The 20348-nt window shown below is 41.7% G+C and overlaps 1 protein-coding gene across 1 annotated transcript in view; it reads right to left on the reverse strand.

The window, feature by feature from the left end:
• pcdh15b (protocadherin-related 15b) overlaps nt 1-20348 on the reverse strand; it is a 568726-nt gene that overhangs the window by 385942 nt on the left and 162436 nt on the right. Inside the window, exons 15-16 of the mRNA XM_069899399.1 lie at nt 8093-8172; nt 2490-2583 (exon numbers count right to left, since the gene is read on the reverse strand). Coding sequence (XP_069755500.1) covers nt 2490-2583; nt 8093-8172 — 174 coding nt within the window. The remainder of the gene's footprint in view (nt 1-2489; nt 2584-8092; nt 8173-20348) is intronic.

Consider the following 20348-nt stretch of genomic DNA (forward strand, 5'->3'; position numbering starts at 1 on the left):
AAGATTCAATTTACTGATTCAATTTAATTTTGTGAAATTTTGTTTTGCCTGCTGCAAGGCAGACAGATTTGCCCCTGGCAGGAATTGCCTAAGCTCCTCTTACAGTCAGAGACAGAGAAGCAAAAGAGAGGCCCCCCCACCCCCCCAGAGTCACTGAGTGTCAGTAGATTCACCTCCAGTGCTTCCACAGCCACACAGGGTCCAGTCCAAACCATTGGCATCCCGAGCTCCAGATCCGAAGCTTCGACTCAGTCAGGAACCCTTCAACGGCCTGGCACCTCCTTGCATCCCGGTTCCGATACCTGGTGCCCCCTCCAGCTGGTTTGAGCCAGTCTCTAGCAGTCCGCAGCCTAGCATGAGTCTCCCAACAGCAGTCTGCAGTAGCCCACCTCTTCTGTGGGTTCCTCGCCTCGAGTCTCCAGCAGCCCATCGCATGTCCTGGTCCCTCAGCCGCAGAGCCCCCTCACTGGTTCCCCGCCGCCATGGTCACGGTCCTCGCGGGTCATCTCCTCCACTTCTCTCTCTCAGATGGGGGGGTGGTCTTCCTGTCCACTGGTGCCCACTCCAGTCCTCTGCTTCCTCGGAGTCTGCAGCTGCTCATGCCTGCTGCCAATTAATAAGCACAGCCATCTTGGGCACAGACTTGTGGATGCAGGATTTCAAACCCCCCCCCCCCCTTGGCTCTCTCAACGGGCCATTCAAAGTACTTGCAGAGCTGTCGGCAGTCAACTGGGTGGCTGGACCTCGCGGGAGCACTGCATCTCTGCTCCCTCACACCCCGCGGGTCCACACCAGTGGCAGTGTTGCTCCTAGAGCATCTACTATCCTGTCAACTCTTCCATGCTGCCCTGTTGCTCTGTTCCCACCATTTTAAACTCTAGTTTAAACCCTTTGGAGAAGCACCAACAAACCACCCAGTGATGATATTGATTCCCCTCCAGTTTAGAGGTGGTCCCACAAATACAGGCCCCAGGCCTGGAATAGACCCAACTGATCCTTGTACCTGAAGCCCTCCCTCCTGCACCAGCTACTTAGCCAGGTATTGAACGACACAATCTTCCTAGTCCTTGCCTCACTAGCACGTGGCAATTGTAATAACCCTGAGATTACAACCCTGTAAGTTCTTTTTAAACTGGTCACCTTGAGCCCTAAAATCATTCTGCAGGACCTAACCTGCCTTTTGACCTATGTCATTTCTATGGTTGGCGTGGCGATTAGTGCAACACCTTTACAGCGCCATCCCACACTGTCTGTAAGGAGTTTGTACGTTCTCCCCGTGCCTGCGTGGGCTTTCCCTGGGGGCTCCGGTTTCCTCCCGCCGTTCAAAATGTACCAGGGTGCAGGTTAGTGAGGTGTAATTTGGGTTGCACAGACTCGTGGGCCAAAATAGCCTGTTACTGTGCTGTATGTCTACATTTAAAATTTAAATATGTATCACAATCTTTGGCTGCTCACTCTCTCCTCTCAGAATATCCTGTATCTACTCTGAGACACCCTTGGCACTGGCACCAGGGAGACAAACACACCCTCATGGAGTCTCCTTGTAGCCACAGAAAGCCCCATCTCTGCCCTTAATTGAGGAGTCTTCTACCATTATCCCTCTGCCTGACTTCACTCTTCCCTGAGAAGTGGAAGGAATTTACTACAGAGAATGAAATAGAATGGAACAACAATATTACCTCCCACTGCTTTGTCAACATGGAAAAATACCCACAGCAATAGTAATGTTAAAAAACAAATAACAATTGTACAAAATACTGTTCGCAGGAGGCCAGAATAAATCTTTATGGCCTGGAAACTCAAATATTGTGTTCCATTATGCTAATACTCATTTACATATATTATTTTTTCTTGCTGCAGATTCACAAAGGAAAAGACACTCTTTGCAGAAGAGGTCTAAGAGAATAGAGAGGCCTGGTGGTTTAAGGTTCATTGAAATTAGCAGCAAGGTCGGCGAGGGACAAAAGGCTGTGATGTTGGATTTAGATCAGGGCTTTCATTAGAGCCATGAGATGGGGCTAGTGGAAGTGGGGCAGGGTGTGTGTGTGGTCGGAGGGGATCAGAGATCAGAACTCAGCTACCAATTCCGATACTGCCTCAGAAATGTAAATGTAATGAGGCACGACTATGGTCACTCTAAACATCCGAGACTCTCATTTGTATAAAGCAATCTTTATCGACATAAAATACTCGTCCTGCATATGTATTGTTTGACTGTACATGTGTTATGTCTGGTTGTGTGTGTCTGCTTGTTTTACATGGAGGTCAGGAGAACGCTGTTACGTTGGGTTGTACTTGCACAATCAGATGACAATAAACTTGACTTGACTATAAGTGCCCACTTGAACTTCCATTGAGGCGCAAAGTGACCATAAGAGCATGTTTTACTCTGCAACAAAAGTTCATCTTCAACTGCATGGCACAAAAAGAAATCAATTGAATTTCTAAGCACATAAGCAAATGGGAATCAACAAATTTAATTGACTTACTGAATCAGGTTTGCCATCGGACGCTGTGATAATCAGTATGTATCGATCGGTACTCTCCCGGTCTAATGATTTTTCTAAGACTAACAGTCCAGTGCTGGGAAAATAGAAGCAAGAAATGGCTTTAATAAACATGCTGGAAAAGTTTCAAGACAAGCCAAAGTGTACTTACAGTTAACATTCCTGAATTTTAAACAACATTTCAAATTTCACTGCAAACACACAAAAAAAATGCTATCACTGTACAGTCGGAAAATTCAGTGCAATTGCTTGTATTTTTGTGATAATAGTGTCCTGCTCCTGACTCTCCATTGAAAGTTCATATTTCAGAGCTGCTGAGCAATGTATCAAATTCATGTTTTTAATGTAACAAATATGTAACAAATAATTCAAACACAAACTTGTAATTTATCCTTGACAATGGAGATTCAATTTCCACCTCTGAGATAAAAATGTGCATGAAATTAGTCAAGATACTAACATATATTAATGTGAAAGCTCGATACTTTTCATGTTTTAATTATATTAAAAGCAACATCAAGAAATGTTCCTTTGTTCATTACTTCTCAAACATCAGCAGTCATTCTGCATAAAGCTAGAGATTTTTTTTTTGTCCATTTTATTATGGTGGGGGGAGAAATAACACCATTACTATTTTAACCTTTGGAGTGTGGAAACCTTGTTCAAAAGGATAAATCTGCATTACATTGGTTGCTTATAGCACAAAGATCTGAAACTGTTGTCTGCAGTGGGCGAAAGAATGGCAAATCAATTCTGTGGTCAACCTTTTCACCTGAAATCAATGTGGAAAATTGAACATCTGCTGGGAAATAGAATTGAGTCCAAAGGTTGAAGATGTTGCCACATTAAGTTAATTGGATGAGAATAAACCTAGGAGGGGTGGTGTGTGTGTGTGTGTGTGTGTGTGTGTGTGTGTGTGTGTGTGTGTGTGTGTGTGTGTGTGTGTGTGTGTGTGTGTGTGTGTGTGTGTGCCCCCCCCTCTCTAGAGAGAGAGAGAGATTTGATTAAATAAAAACATTTCAGATCTCTGCCTCATGTCATGATACAGAGAGGGCAGCCCCAATGATGCATGATTTCTCCAGCATTTAGGGCTTGGCAGAAAGTGTGGCAATCTCGGTCAAGTGCGTCCAGATGGCACAGCAAAAGGTTTGGCACCAAATTTACTGAGTCGGAGGCCAACCTTCTGTTTCGTCGGGAAAATGGGAAGAGTTAAATGGACATTTTGTTTTGTGGTGATCTGGGCTTGCTCAGCTGGGATGAGCGGGATGTAGTGTGGAGTTTCCCTGGTCAAGCATGGTGACGCTTTGAAGATTTTCTCCTTTCCCACTGCACAATTGGTCGACTCCACTGTAGCAACTTTAAGATTACTAACTCTGTCATTTTAAATTTTCTTTCAAAAAATAATAAATTGTTGCTGCCTTTGCTCTCTACATTGAGACATATGAACAGAACTAACCATTTGAATCACGCCTGATATATTTTTCCTCTTGCTCCATTGTTCTGCCTTCTCCCCGTCACCCTTGACAACCTGACTCATCAAGAACCTAGTAACTTCCACTTTGAATATACCCAATCACGGTTAGTGCAACTCTGTTACAGCGCCAGCAACTGGGGTTCAAATCCAGCGCTGTCTTTAAGGAGTTTGTACATTCTCGCTGTGCCTGCGTGGGTTTCTTCCGGGTGCTCCGGTTTCCTTCCACCCTTCAAAACGTACAGGGGGTTGTAGGTCAATTGGGTGTAATTAAGCAGGACGGGCTCATGGGCCAAAAGGGCCTGTTACCCTGCTGTATATCTCAATTTACAACGTTAAATTTAAACTTGGCCTCCACAGCTGTCTGTGGCAACATACCATCCGATCCCTCTCTGTAACTCTGCTGTATTGTGTGTTACTTCTTCAACTATGCCTGAAATGTCCAGTAGATCTCCTCTATCACAGCGCAATAAATGCGAACTTGAATGAGGTGCCTCCTGATGGCCGGAAGAAATGCCGGGGAGGTAGATGGACAGTTGAATTCATTATTATGAGGTGGGAGAGCAAGCAGGTCATGGCAGCGACCTCGGTATCGTGAATACAAGAAAGTCCAAAAGTAGAGCAGATGTTCCCTTTAACCCTGGTTCATGAATCCAATAACATGATCACCTATGTTGTCCACTTTTATGCATAATCCTCAACACTCCTCAATGACTGTCCAGTGGCAGAGTTAAGAATATTCTGTTGGCAGTTCTGGTCGCCTAATTATAGGAAGGATATAAACAGAATGGAGAGAGTGCAGAGAAGGTTTACCAGAATGTTGCCTGGGTTTAAGCATCTGGAGTATGGGGAGAGATTGGACAGATTGGGTCTTTATTCTTTGGAGCGTAGAAGGTTGAGAGGGGATTTGATAGAAGTATTTAAGATTATGAAAGGGATAGACAGAATGGATGTGGATAGACTATTTCCGTTAAGCGGAGGAAAGATTAAAACAAGAGGACATGAGTTAAGAATTAAGGGGCAGAGGTTTAGAGGTAACATGAGGGGGAACTTCTTTACTCAGAGAGTGGTAGCTGTGTGGAATCATCTTCCGGGAGAAATAGTGGTGGCGGAGTCAATTGTATTATTTAAGAAAAGGTTGGACAGGTCTATGGATGAGAAGAAGATGGAGGGTTATGGGCATTGTGCAGGGAGGTGGGACTAGAAAGGGGTGTTTGGTTCGGTGCGGACTAGAAGGGCCTAATGGCCTGTTTCCGTGCTGTAACTGTTATGTTATGTTATTATGTGGTTGAAAGAGAAGCTTGGAAAATGATGGAGAAGATATACTTATTGTTGCTCCAAGGGATAAAACCAGGAAAGGTAATATTGGGCTTAACTTGACAATTATCCTCAATTAACATATCATAAACATATTGATGTAGGATACAAACAGATTAAATGTAAATGTTGGAAATGTGATATGGGAGGGAGAAGTTGCTTGGGAAATTACGTTATAGTTATCTAAAGTGCATCATCATTGAACACTCTTCAATCATTTTTAACATTAGAAAACAACACCATTTAATACAACCCCTGCTACAGAGGTGCACCAAAGAAGAGGTACAAGGACTGCCTAAAGAAATCTCTTGGTGCCTGCCACATTGACCACCGCCTCAAACCGTGCATCTTGGCGCCTCACAGAGAAGCATCTTATGAAAATAAGCTAGAAGGATGGAAAAAAAACCTTTTACATACATCAATTACAAGATGACAAAGAGAAGAAATTAAATTGAGGAATAAGGAAATGACAGAGATGTTAAACCAACATTTTGTCTCTCGTTACAGTAGAGGACATAAAGTACATAATTTTGAGTTTAATGAGGGTGAAAAACTCCATATAATTAATATTAATGCAGAGCAATTACTGAAACAATTAAACTGGACTAAAAGCAGACAAAATCACAGGACCTGAAGGCCAGAGATGTTGAGATTCAAGAATAGCCTCTCTGATTTGAAAAATTAATACTGTGACCTCCCTGCTTCGGAAGTAAGGGAGGGTAAACACAGAAGCTTTGGGCTAATTTGCCTGACGTCAGGCAATAATAATACCATCCATTATTTAAGACCTCGTTACAGGACATGGAAATTCACAATATGATTAGAAAGAATCAACGTGGTTTTATGAAAGGGAAATCTTGTTTATCACATTTATTGAAAGATTTTGGAGTGGGTAAGTAGAAATCTCATTAAAAGGGAACCATGGAAGTAGCTTGGATTTTCACAAAACTGGTCAAAATTGATCTAACCCCCTTGAGGTAGCACTTTCTTATTTATTTTTATATTTAGACATACAGAACAGTAACAGGCCATTTCGGCCCATGGGTTCATACCACCCAGCTTACACCCCATCAACCTACTCCTCTGGTACATTTTTGAACAGTTGGAGGAAACCAGAGCCCCTGAAGAAAACCCACACAGACACGGGAAGAACATACAAATTCCTCACAGACAGTACAGAAATCGAACCCCGGTCTAGTCCCGATCATTGGCGTTGTAAAGACACTGTATTAACTGCTATGCCAACCATGCCATCCTATTGAAGGACTTTAATGGATTAACTATTCATTTAAAGGAACATTAAGTGTTGTGATAGTTGGTGTTATTGATAAATTGCCACAAATGTTACTTAAAATCAAACTTTAAACTGCTAAAAATCCTTGACAGAGTGTGGGACACTTTATAACAAACTTCATTCTTTACTCCTATAACCATAATAGAATTAAATTTAAGTTTCTCCATCCATGGACCCATAGCAGGTACACAACTGATGAATTTATCTCACACAGCTTTGTGCAATTGAGCAGATTGAAACCACCATCTCTGGTCCCCAATACAAACTCATACCCGGGCTGTGCAATCGATTGACAGATTGTTCTCCTACTTCATTTCCACCACAGTAAGATTACGGAAATATGATTTTCCATGATAACCTCAAAATCAGTCTTTAGGTCATCTGAAGCTGAAACTCTCATCCCTGCCATTGACCTTCTCCAATTGCTTTCCTACATTTTTTTTTTCTGATCAGGTTCTCATCTTTGTAAATTCAAGATCATATAGAATTCCACTGCTAAAATCCCATCACACACACACCAAGTCGCATTCTTTCCTCTCAGAACCTTCCTCTTTCTCATCCCACCCTCCAACATGCTTTCTGTTGCCTTGGTCCTGATCTCAGGGAACATTTGCCCAAAATCCCTTCTTCCTTCTATCTCCTTTGACAGAGAGTCTGTGAGTTTTACAACATAGAAATAAGCCCTTTAGCCCAACTAGTCCATGCTGACCCAATTGTCTACCCAAGGTCATCCATTTGCCAGCATTTTGTCCATGCAAACTTTTCTTATCCATCATTGTCTACATGTCTTTTAAACATGGTGATTTCCCAGAATCTAGAACACCACTCTCAGTGTGAACATGCCTCCCAGGTTCCCTTTCAAATCTTTCCTCTCAAAATTTAGCCTCTGCCCTCTAGTTTTAGACATCCCTCCCCTGGCAAAGAGGCTACTACTCTTTACCTTATCTCTTTACCTTCATGATTTTATAAGCCTCTTATAAGCTCCTCAGCCTCCTTTATTGATTGAGTCATCTGGGACTGTACCAAGGAGAGAAGATGCAGGGACTGTACTCATTGGAATTTAGAAGAATGAGAGGGGAATCATAGAAATGTATTAAATTATGAAAGGCACGGATAAGACAGAGGTTGGTCAGTTCCATTGGTGAGGGAGACGTGAACTAAGGAACATGGCCTCAAGATTCAGGGTCCTTGATTTAAGATGGAGATGAGGGGGAACTTCTTTTCCCAGAGGTGGTGAATCTGTGGAATTCGCTGCCCATTGAAGCAGCGGAGGCTACGTCAGCATCTTGTGTTTTAAGAATAAATTGGATAGATACATGAATAGGAGAGGTCTGGAGGGTTATGGAATGGGAGCAAGTCAGTGGGCCTAGCGAAATGATAGTCGGCACAGACTAGAAGGGCCGGATGGCCTGCTTTCTGCGCTATAGTGTCCTATCAATGGTAAATTTAAATTAAGCCAAGTAACAAATGTGCAGTGAAATCAAGATATCAGTTTTATCTTACCTTTGAGTAATGTTAAAAACCTGTTGTGGATCTCCGTTTATAATGCGATAGGTGATTGGATCTCTCTCACGATCTGTGGCCTGGAGATATAAATTGGAAACTGAGTTATAATTTAATAACCGAGAGGTATTGGCTAAACATGTTATTCATCAGAAATTCTTGACCTCCTTGAAATAGATTTTCTTGGGCTCACTATCAGGTGTCAAGGCGGAAAATACTTCATAATCGCTCCCAAGAAATCATTTTTATTTTGCTGGAACTAATTCCTGATTATTGTCACACACACATTTTAATCAAGTAAAACAATTTTGTGCTTGCTCAGTGTAATTGATTGTATGATTGAACACTTGAACTCTCTCTCGAAAACGGAATCATTAATCTTCAGGACAAGGGTTATAAAAGAGGGTGACGTAAAATTGTATGTTGGACAGGATGTGTCAAATCACAGTTTAGCACCCCCACTGACATGATGAAGGAATTGCACAAGAAAGAATTAAACATTGATTAAATAATATTACACAGTCATTTCAGACCATCTATGAACTGTCATTTCACTGAGTGCATAGATATTACCACAAATTACAACATTTGATGGTCAATTCCTAATTAGATGTTTCTGGCAACAAAGCCTAGAGAGGGTGTTAATGATTTGCAGTTCCTGATTTTCTATCCAGCTAAATGGCTCCATGAAAAATAAGTATCATTGGTTTGTTATCTCATCACAAATTATCTCTGGCCTGTATCAAGCTGCCCTCAGTATTTGCTGCCTGTGGTCACACTAATCCTTTGACAATGTCTGGCACTCAGAACCTGTTGGTCTTGCTTCTGTGGCCACTCTATAGTATGGTGTGCTCTTCCACAGGTGGAAGAAACTAACCTCCAGCCCACAGGCCACTGTGATGGTCTTCTGACTGCTAAATTTCTCCATTTCTAAATATTTCTGATGATCAAAAATATTTAGAAAGAGATAGAAAAATATTTAAATAATTCAAAAGATTTTTTTCAAAACTTGAAAAGCAATGCATTCATTAAAAAAACACCACATGTTCAGCTTAGATTTTTAACAAGAGACCTCTTTTCATTTGACATCAAATGAATGGGGTTACATTAGCTGATGTAAAGCAAAGGGGCAGGAAACATAATAGATTGATCCCTTTGAGCCAGTTCCTTGCAGATAAAGTGGATAGAGTCATAGTCTTTTTCATTTGAGAATTTGAGGTAAGAGGGGAAAGATTTAAGATGGTAGCCTTTTCCAGAAGAATGTGGTCCATATCTGGAACTAGCTATAGAAGAAACTATAGAAGCTGGCACAATTACACTATTCAAAAGACCTTTGGATGGATAGGAAGGGCTTGGAAGAAATGAGTGGAATGTAGGCAAATGGGTGTGATAGTACAGACCTATCACCAATGTATATAGTTACAGTATCTAGAGTGTAATGACTGTGCTTACAGCGATTGGCTGAGAGCTTAGCCACCCCTAATGTCTGGGGCTTAAAGGGTTGTGTCCCGAGCCAGGTCAGATCATTCCTGACTGGTCGGCCACCTGTGAAGAGCTCCTGTCTTTTGCTAATAAAAGCCTCGGTTTGGATCAAAAAGTCTTTGGTTCTTTCGACGAGCTCTACAATGGGACTAGCCCAGAATGTTAATATACTCCAGGTTGCAGTGGGAAGAGATAGCTAGGCAGTAGCTATGATCTTTGAAATGCTCTTTGGACACAAGGGTGGTGCCGGAGGATTGGAGAATGGCAAATGTAGTTCCCTTGTTTAAGAAAAGTAATTGGAAGAATCCTGGGAATTATAGACTGGTGAGTCTTATGTCAGTGGTGTGCAAACTTATGGAGAGGATTCTTAATGATAGGATCTATGAGCATTTGGAGAAGTACAGTCAAAGATAGTTAGCATGACTTTGTGAAGGGACAGTCATGGCTAATGTGTCTAATTGAGTTTTTTGAAGAGGTAACAAAAGAAATTGATGAGGGTAAGGTGGTAGATGTGGTCTACATGGATATTATCAAGGCATTTGACAAGATCCCCCAAAAGAGACTCGTACAGAAAATCACGAGGCTCAGGATCATTAGAACCCTGGCTGTGTGCATAAAAAAAATGGGCTTGTAGAAAGAAAGCAGAGAGTGGTAGTGGAAGGGAAGTATTCTGCCTGGAGGTCAGTGACTAGTGGGGTGTTGCAAGGATCTGTTCTGGGACCCCTGCTCTTTATGATTATTATAAATGACTTGCATAAAGAGGCGGAAGGATGAGTCAAGATGTTTGCGGGTGACACAAAGGTCGCCGGAGTTGTGGATGGAGCTGAAGGTTGTCGAAGGGTGTAGGAGGATATTGACAGTTGGAGAGTTGGGCAGAAAAGTGGCAGATGGATTTCAATCCAGATAAGTGTGAAGTGATGCATTTTGGAACGACAAACCAGAAGGCTCAGAACAGAATTAATGGTCAATTACTTAAGAGTGTGGAAGACCAGAGGGTCCTTGGGGTTCAAATCCATACATCCCTCAAGACTGCCGTACAGGTTGATAGGATAGTTAGGAAGACCCATGGGTCTTTAGAAGATCCTCTTCTTTAGAAGAGGATCTGAATGGAGGAGCAGAGATGTCATGTTGCAACTCTACAAATCTCTGGTGTGACCACACTTCGAGTATTGTGTTCAGTTCTGGTCACCTCATTATAGGAAGGATGTGGAAGGTCTGGAGAGGGTGCAGCAGAGATTTGCAAGGGTGTTACCTGGATTGGGAAATAAGTCTTATGAGGCAAGGTTAGCAGAGCTGGGACTTTTCTCTTTGGATCATAGAAGGATGAGAGGAAACTTGATAGAGGTCTACAAGATATTGAGAGGCATAGATAGGGTGGACATCCAGCACCTGTTTCCCAGGGCAGGATCAGCAAACACCAGAAGACATATGTACAAAGTTAAGGGAGCAAAGTTTAGGGGGACATAAAGGGTAATGTTTTTTTTTTTTTTTTTTTTTTTACACAGAGAGTTGAGGGTTCCTGGAATGCCTTGCCAGGAAAGGTGGTGAAGGCTGAAAAATTTGGGGCATTTAAGAGACTCTTAGATAGACACATAGATGGAAGAGGGTTACGGGGTAGGGAAGGTTTAGTACTTTTTTTAAAAGAAGGAATATATGGGTCAACACAACATTGAGGGCCAAAGGGCCTGTACTATTCTTGGTTGTTCTATGTTAGTATGGACAAGTTGGGCTGAAGGGCCTCTTCTGTGCTTATGACTCTATGATTCTAATGGACACTACACTTGGTGCTGAACCCACTGGCAGACAAGGTGTGAACTGTGCCACCATCTGACATCCAACATATTTCATAATTCCATTTCACAGAGTATAGGTGTGGAAGATGCAGAACTGAGATTCACTGGTGATGGGTTGTGCTGATGGCTGACTCCTCCCCCAGGCTCTGCCCCCATTTACCCATATATAACCCAGGTTTCCTACCTAAAGCCTGAGCCCTACCGAAGACCATTGTAAGACCCTGCCCTTTGTTATAAGCTAATAAATGTGTATGTTCTCTCTCCAGTTGTGAGAGCTTTTACTCATGCCTCAGAAGACCAGAATCCAGTCCCAGGAAATAGATACAGACAACAGCTGGACCACAGAATTTACACAGGGTGGCACGGCTAACATAACGATTAGCATGATGTTATTACAGGAACAGTGACCTGGGGTTTCTAAGTTGGTTGGTGTATTTGAGTGGCATGCATTCATGGGCTGGAAAGGCCTGTTATTGTTCTATATTATTTAAAAAAAAAATAATGGGAAGCAGCCAGAGCAATTTGATCTGATTCACTTTGACCAGATTTTTGGAATGATGCAATTTTAGAATTGTTGCAAAGGCAAGCAACATTCATCGCCATTGACAACAGCCAGGCAATAGAGGTCAATGCAGTTCACCAACTTTTCAACCATTGTACAAACACTGGTGATTTTACATCTGAAACAATATCTGAAAATACTGTAAGTATTCAGCAGGTCTGTCAGAGAGAAGCAGTAAGTATTTCAGATCTATGACCCTTCATTAGAACTTATTCAGTTTATCTGTTTCTCTCTCAATAGTTGCTATTTGGTCTGCTGAGTGCCTCCAAATTTTTCCTAACTATATTACTCAGGTAATAAGAATCCTAAATTGTCAGTGATGAAATCAGTGGAAGGGTATGCTTGTTTCTCTGTGAAAATCATATTCTTGGTGCAATTTCATGCCTAGAGAGCAAAACATCACTGAAAGATTTGACAACATGTATTTTGTTGTTTGGTTGGGGGATGGGGGGAGGAGTGATTGTACTTTCCAATATTTCCACACCTTTGTTTCTACTGTTATGACATAGACCAGCAGCAGTAGAAATTCACCAAGATAATGGCAATTTAAAGACAATAATAATTTTTATTATTAACTATTGTGTGTGTGTGTGTGTGTGACTCTCAACAATCTTTTGTCTTTAAACTCAGAATCTTTACTATTGTTCTCAAAACTCATGACTTCCTGTGGCGTTGGATTCAAATGATTGTTTCTTCATACGAATTATTTCACTCTCTTGCATGGAGGTTATGGAACTTGTTTTACATGTTGATTTCACACCCAGGCAAGGGTTATTTGAAGTGATCATTTTAAAATGGATACAATAGAACTGTATTCTTTTGACAAAGAGACAGTGAAGTGGCTCTTTCTCTTTCAAACCATTGATTCTGTGTAGCTCCCATGACAAGAAGAATATAACACAACAGTTCCTCTCTCACTGAAAGCTACTGCATTTCTGACTTAAGTTGATGACTGGTACAACATTAAAGATGACTTCTTGGAGGTGTAATCACATGACTTGACATCATTCCTGGTTCTGTTTGAAGTCTCATCTCTTCCAAAAGTATGAGTTAATGGTTCTGATTTGTCTGCTCAGGTCACAAGCAGATGGCCTTATGTGTACACAGATCATTAAAAGCAAAAGCCAGCTTGTTTAAACAGATGCCATCTCTCAGCAAACACCATTGTCTTTAGTTTTAATGAAGAATCACCTCTGACTATTATGGTTGTTTATACAACTTCCACTGAACAATGAATTAACAGACGTTTTGACTCTCATAGGAGGCCTATGAGTGGAGAAACTGAGGTACTCTGAGCTTTCAACTGATGTGCAGCAACGTGGCTGGAAGACAAGTGTCCGACCAGTTGAAGTAGATTGCAGGGGATTTGTAGCCACATCGACATCAAGGCTTCTCCAAGAGTTGGGAGTGCAAGGAAAGACACACAAACAAGCAGTCAATGAACTCTTCAGAGCTGCGAAAAGAGTAGTCAGTGGGTCTAGATGGTGAGCCCAGGACTCCAGGACTCACTGCTGAACCCTTTGTGGGTCTATCAGTGAAACACAGAGGAAGGAGGCCGCCGATGTGATAACCCAGAAGATGGCACCACTCACTTGGCCACCCCACAGAGTCTAGGCAGCAAGTCTCAGGAATGCAATAAGGGATATTAACATCTAGTTCTACATAATATACATGGCTCTGCTATTTAAAACATTTCAAAAATGTGTTCTTTCCCTGTGTCCAGCCCACAAAGTCCCTTTAATAAAAAAATATAATTTTATAACTAGAGACTAATATTAGCACAATTCTGTCACACTACAATTAAAAAGTTCTCAGCTAAACCATACAGATCGGAGTGTGGCAAGTGATCAAGATACTGCATTTCATTCCTTGCTGGTGTATCAGGCTCTTGTGCACCAAAACATGTATTGTAATATCAATGGAACTGCAGATTTCTAACATAGCCACTGATCAAAACCAAGTAATTATAGGAGGCAAGTGGAATGTTAGACTTTGTTGTAAAGGGACAGAGGTTGGAAAATCTTGTGACAAATTGCTTGGAAAATCTGCCAATATATGAAATGACCCATCCCACCTGGACACATTCTCTTCTACCCATTTCCAATGGGCAAATGATGTGCGAGCTTGAAAATTCAATAGAACTTCCAAACTCAAGGGCAGGTTCTTTCCTGTTGTTATCAGACTGTTAAATAGACCTTTGATGGAGAAAAGATGATTCTGCTGTAGTATTTAACTGTATGTTTCTTTATAGTCCACACTTTGCCCTTTTGTTGAATGTCTACAACACCATATTGTGCACATTTTTATTAATGCACAACCACCTGTACGCATGTATGGGTTAACATTCCTGGATATCATGCAAAAGAAAGCTTTTCACTGTATCTTGGTAAATGTGACATTAAACATTTCAATTCAATTTATAGGTCTAGCCCACCTGAACCATTATTTGCTTGTAAGGATTCATTATTAAGGGAGGGACGTATGCACATTGGATATAGTTCAAAGCATGCAAGTTGTTTGGCAGATGCTTATGAAAAGGACAGAAATGTGGTTGGTGAGATAATTACGGCAAAAAAGTGGGGTTTCCTTCATTGGCTCTTTTTGAGAGTGGAGCCCAGCTTCCTTAAATATTTACACACCGGTTCGGATGAGATTAATGCAATCAGTGAAATCTCTTCCATTAGATCACATGTGATAACAGAAGGAGGAAACCATCTGACCCACCATTCAATCAAATCATGGCTCATCTGGCTGTGGACTTAGCTCCCCAGCCCCCTAGTTCACCATAATTCCCCAACTGTTTAAAAACTATCTGTGATTTAAATACATTCAACGAGGAGCTTCCTTGGGCAGAGAATTCCAGACTCATTACTCTGGAAAAAGCAGCATTCTCAGACCTCTTGCCTGAAATCTACACCCTCGAAATTTGATTCTATCTCCTCGAGCTCTAATCTCACCTGCCAGTGGAAACAATCTCCCTGCATCGATCTTATCTATTCCTTCTATAATTTTATATATCTCTATAAGATTCCTTCTCATCCTTCTAAAATCCAAAGAGAATAATCACAGGCTACTCAATCATCTCTTTCATTGATGCTTGCTTGAAAGGGATGCCAGCACAGGGAAACATTCCATCGCGGCATCTGATGAAAACTCCACTGTGGAAGAAAGCCAATGGTTTTGACAGCTGCCTAGATGAGCCATTTTCAACGGGAGCCCTGCAGACCTACTCAGGGCCACAGCACATTTAAGTCAGAGCCTTGCTTTCTTTTCACCTCATGTAATTTAAATATTTTTAATGATATTGATGAAGTTGGTTGGAGAGAAATATGGAAGAAACCAAAACTTGATAGACTCATAGGGAAGGGGCTCCATAAACTTTGAATAGAGTCCTTGTGTGTGTGTGTGTGTGTGTGTGTGTGTGTGTGTGTGTGTGTGTGTGTGTGTGTGTGTGTGTGTGTGTGTGTGTGTGTGTGTGTGTGTGTGTGTGTGGGGGGGGGGGGGCATGGCCAAAAATATTTGAGAATGGCTACACTAGATAGTGTTACGGGTGTGAAAAATAAATTATGGAATTTTGATAACTGGCCCTTGTCAGTGGATAGACTTTAGGTGTCTGAGGAGAATCGATATGTCACCAAAGACTCTCGTAAACTTCTACAGGTGTACTGTGAAGAGCATTCTGGCTGGTTGCGTCACTGCCTAGTATGGAGGTGCCAACTCACAGAACAAAAATAAACTCCAGAGGGTTGTTGACTCGGCCTGTGACTTCACAGGCACCAGACTTCACTCCATCGAGGACATCTACACGCGGCGGCATCTTAAAAAAGCAGCCTCGATCATCAAAAACTACCCACCACCCAGGCCACGCTCTCTTCACTCTGCTACCATCGGGGAAAAGCTACAGGAGCCTAAGGACGAGCACTCATTGACACAAATCAACTTCTTCCCCGCTGACATCAGATTCCTGAATAATCAATGAACCAAAGACACGGCCTTATTTGTTGGACATTATTATTCATAATAGTAATGTTGTAAGATGGTTATAATATGAATGTTTTCACTATGACATTGAATCTCATGACTTGTTCATGTCAATAACTTCTGATTCTAGAACTCCATGGCAACTAGACTTTCGAGTTGAAAACTATTTCTGTTTATCTCCCATAAAACCATCTAGTGCAGAAATGGGTCAGACAACCCACTCTGCCTACATCAGAAAATTATCCTGTTCCTGCCTCAGTGCTCCTGCAGTGTTCTCACTATGATTTATTCCATTCCATTTTGATATTTTTTTAATCCAACACAGTCCAGATCACAGCAACAAACTACATCAAAATAAAATCTTTTATTTCCCTTGACACCCCCCCCCCCAACCCAGCGATGCTGCTTCAACCCAATGCGCTAACACATTTCACAAATCTGTAGGTCACTGTGTGAGTGTAGTTGACAACATCTAGTATCTTTGGAAAGTTGCCATTAAGGCGTAGATAAAAGCCTGCTCTCCCCCCCACCCTTTTTTCTTGTTGCTAAGGAGATGTGTGTAAATGACTGCATAAGAAAACAGATCATCTGCTACATTTTTTTGGACTGCCAAATTAATGAAAGGAAATGTTTTCCCAAACAGCACCAGAAAGACCCTGCTGACTGGATGTTCAATGCTGCTCGAGGTTCAAACACCCGGTCTAATTGCTCGCTGTGCCTACAGGCTCTACAACAGTTGCCATGTGTTGGTAATAAGCTTCCAACTCAGCTTGTCCGGCACAAGGACCATGGAGTGAAATACTATTGTGTCTTAAGAGACCCAAGCTGTCAATATTTCTGTCATTTTCAGTATTTTAGAACTTGGTGCTGCTGCCTGCTCCATCACTGCATCCTCTTTTGACACCTACCAACATCCCTAAACCTCACCCCTCCTGATGTTATCCAGCAAACAGAATGCAACAGGGAGCTACAATACCAGCTGCTTGAGATCGACAAAGATTTATAGCAAAATCATTAAAATGAATAGAAAGTGATTAGAATACATGACCTGCTCTTAATTGATTAACTCTTTCAAAGTCTAGCAACACGAGCAAAAATAGATTGAGGTTAGAATGAAATAAAATCTTGCTTCTAAGTAGATGTGATACAAAGAAATTTCACGACAGGCACAATTCATGAACAAATTCCATTTTGTGTGAATATTCGTTGTGGAACTAAAACAAAGGTAATCTTAGAGATACATGTCATCATCCTATTTCTCCTAATATTAAGCAATCACCCCACCCCTCTCTCTTCTAGGTTCGACTCAATTGTTTCCTCAAATGGCATCAGTCTGGTTTGTGCCATGCCCACGTTGCTGAGGTCAAAGAAACCAATGACTGTGGTTCTATTACTGTACTTTCATTTTTCAAGATAATTTGAGAGGGTAGGAGTTAATAAAACCATTGACTGCTAAACAAACCCCTTCAGATTAGCAGAGAGGGAATCCAATATCATTCTTCTCTCTCTGTTCTGGATCAAAAGCAAAATCCTGCATGATTCCCAACCATCCTCTGAAAATTATTCAATTCAAAGGCAACCATGGACAGTAAATAAATGATGGCCTGGCTACTGATATCCATCCCACATGAATTAAAACAAAACCCTTATTCTTGCATATCACCTTGAGGAAGGAAAATACTGATGATGTTAACAAAAAACAGAAGGTACTGAGAAGTACCTAGTTGGCCAGGCGGTGACTGCAGAGAGAGAGAAAAAAAAACAGTAGATGTTTCAGGCCAGCAAACATCTGAAAAGAGGAAATTAGCTCACGTTTAAATTCTATGAATTTTGTTGTCAGGTTTGGGAATGCCCAGAGATTTAAAAAAAATGTATATACTTTAAGATGAGGATCTGGTGTTGAAAAGCAGGGTGAAGCGAGGACAACACTGGATGTGGAGAGGGGCGGAAGATGAGCTGAGTAGGGCAGCACTTCCCTCCCTTGGTTTCTGCTCTTCCTCACACAGCCCAGCCATGGCTGTAACACACAGGGTGAACAATCACATGGAAAACAGACAAAGAGCAACATGTGCCTGTAGCAACTGTGCTGCAACGTGAAACGAAGAAGGAGAAAATGATCAGACGTAGCCGAGTCGAATTTCAGTAAAAGTCGTTTATTCAAAGTCACAAGCAACTTTTTAAAACCCCACGCATTTCAAATGACGTAATTGCATTGTGACGTCATGACCTCACTCGGAACCTCCTGAGCTGGTTCGATTAAGTCTCCGGTGAGCCGCTACATGGCATCCCCCCTTCTCAGAACCGGCGATAGGAGGCTAAACCTCTGGTGCCATGACTGTCCACCACTCTTGAGCAGTCATCCGTGACTTCACATCGGGGGTTGTGGCAAGGACCGATCAAGGCTTTAGTCGGTCAATCGTAAATGTCTCTGGATGCCCCCCGATGTCCAGTACACAAGTTGTACAATTGTTTCGTAGCACTCTAGACGCAATTTCAGGCATCTGCTGGGCGTCTTGAAAGATATCCCCCACAGATAATGGGCGGTTACTGTATCTGGTTGATGGCCTCTATCATCAATCTGTGATGGCAGATGTAGGTATGTAATTGGCTGGATTAGATTTGCCTAGTTTTTTTGTATTCATGCAGAATAACTCCCATTGACTAATGGCAACTGTTTATCAAGAGGGTTTCAGGTTGAAACATCAGCCATTCTTTATGGCCCATTGATTCTGCTTGACCTGCTAAGTTTCTCCAACTGATTGTGTTTGGCTTCAGACTTCAGCATCTGCAGACTCCTGTGTGCATCCAAGAAGTAACTGGTCCTCTTGCTAGGTCCTGTATTATGATTTTAAAATGTCTCTTTCCCTAATCTGTTCACTTAATTTCAGATCCCAATGTCAGATTTATTGTCAATGAATATACATGACATCACATACAACCCTGAGATTCTTTTTCCTGCCGGCGAGGCAGATTTACCACTTATTGGTAGTACAAAAAGCACAATACTCAATGTACACATGCAAACAAATAAAGAAACGTGAACAAGCTATGCAATACAAAGAGAAAACAAGCAAAAAGTGCAAATTCAAGTCCTTTAATGAATCCCTGATTTCTTGTTGAGGAACCTGAATGTGGAGGGGTAGCAGCTGTTTCTGAACCTTGAGGTATGAGCCTACTTTTGGGGAGGACCTTCGCCACACAAATGATAACAATTTGAGAAAATGAATGGGCTCAGCACCTTCACGAGGATAATTCACACGGGCAAAGAAACGATGGCCATTTCCGCAACGGTATTAGAACAGCTTTAAATAATTTAATTTGAAATGAGATGTCCAAACGTGACACTGGAAAACAGCACGAGTTTAGAGCTTTTTCCTGATTCTATGAAATCAGTTGATCAAGATTATGTTTGGTTTATTATTACCTCATTGCTGCCAATCACCTCAGAATAGTTTCTGCTGACATCACTCCTAATTTCAGTCGGCTCTGTGCACTATTAAATCTTGCAGTTCAGTGAAAAAGTGCAATTAAAATCATAGGCATAACCCATCAATCACATCTGTTCGAGTATTGTGGAATATTCAGCCATTCAGAATTTATAAAAATAAACGAACCAACAAATGAATTTCTGTAAGTTCACTGGGACTGTGGGAGTTAGATGAAGATGTGGCAATTCTGAGCAGCCCTTTAAATAAAATGCTTCAGCATAATGAGATGCACAAATATGAAGTAACCTTTTACACTGACTTTAATCATTTAAAACAACACCCTGAGATGACAGCTTTATCTATCCACCACTTTACTGATGATATCACTACTGCATGGTATACTGCAAAAGAGTGGAATCACAGCTTAACGTAGCTATTAGGAAGCAGTAGGAAAAAGCAGATAAAGTTCAAAGAAGGGTACATGCCAGAAGGTACAAGTATGCATCCTGACCCTGCATGCCTTGCATCAGGACCTCTCCCAGAAGAATAAGGCTTTGCTGAAACTATCCCAATCAGCCCTTAATATTCCTTTATAACTTTGAAATTAAGTTCCAATGTTGGTTATTGGAGGGGGGGGGGGAGTTGTGAGAGGGCGAGGGAGGGGTGAGAGAGAAAAAGAGAGAATATAAGATAGCAACAAAGAACACAACGAAGGGTGGCACATTTGGCGTAGCGGTTAGCGCAATGCCTCCACAATGCCAGCAATCAGGACCAGCGTTTGAAACCCGCGCTGCCTGTAAGAAGTTTGTACGTTCTCCCTGCGTCTGCGTGGGTTTTCCCCGGGGGTGTCGGTTTCCTCCCACATTCAAAACGTACCGGAGGTGTAGATTAATTGGATGTAAATTGGGCAGTATGGATTTGTCTGCTGTATGTCTCAATTTAAAACAATTAAACACCTGGAACTTTACCTGCCAATTTCAAGATATGGGGAACCAAAGTTCATTTTGAGT

This window comes from Narcine bancroftii, chromosome 10 (genome assembly GCF_036971445.1).
Source record: "Narcine bancroftii isolate sNarBan1 chromosome 10, sNarBan1.hap1, whole genome shotgun sequence".
Classification (NCBI taxonomy): Eukaryota; Metazoa; Chordata; class Chondrichthyes; order Torpediniformes; family Narcinidae; genus Narcine; species Narcine bancroftii.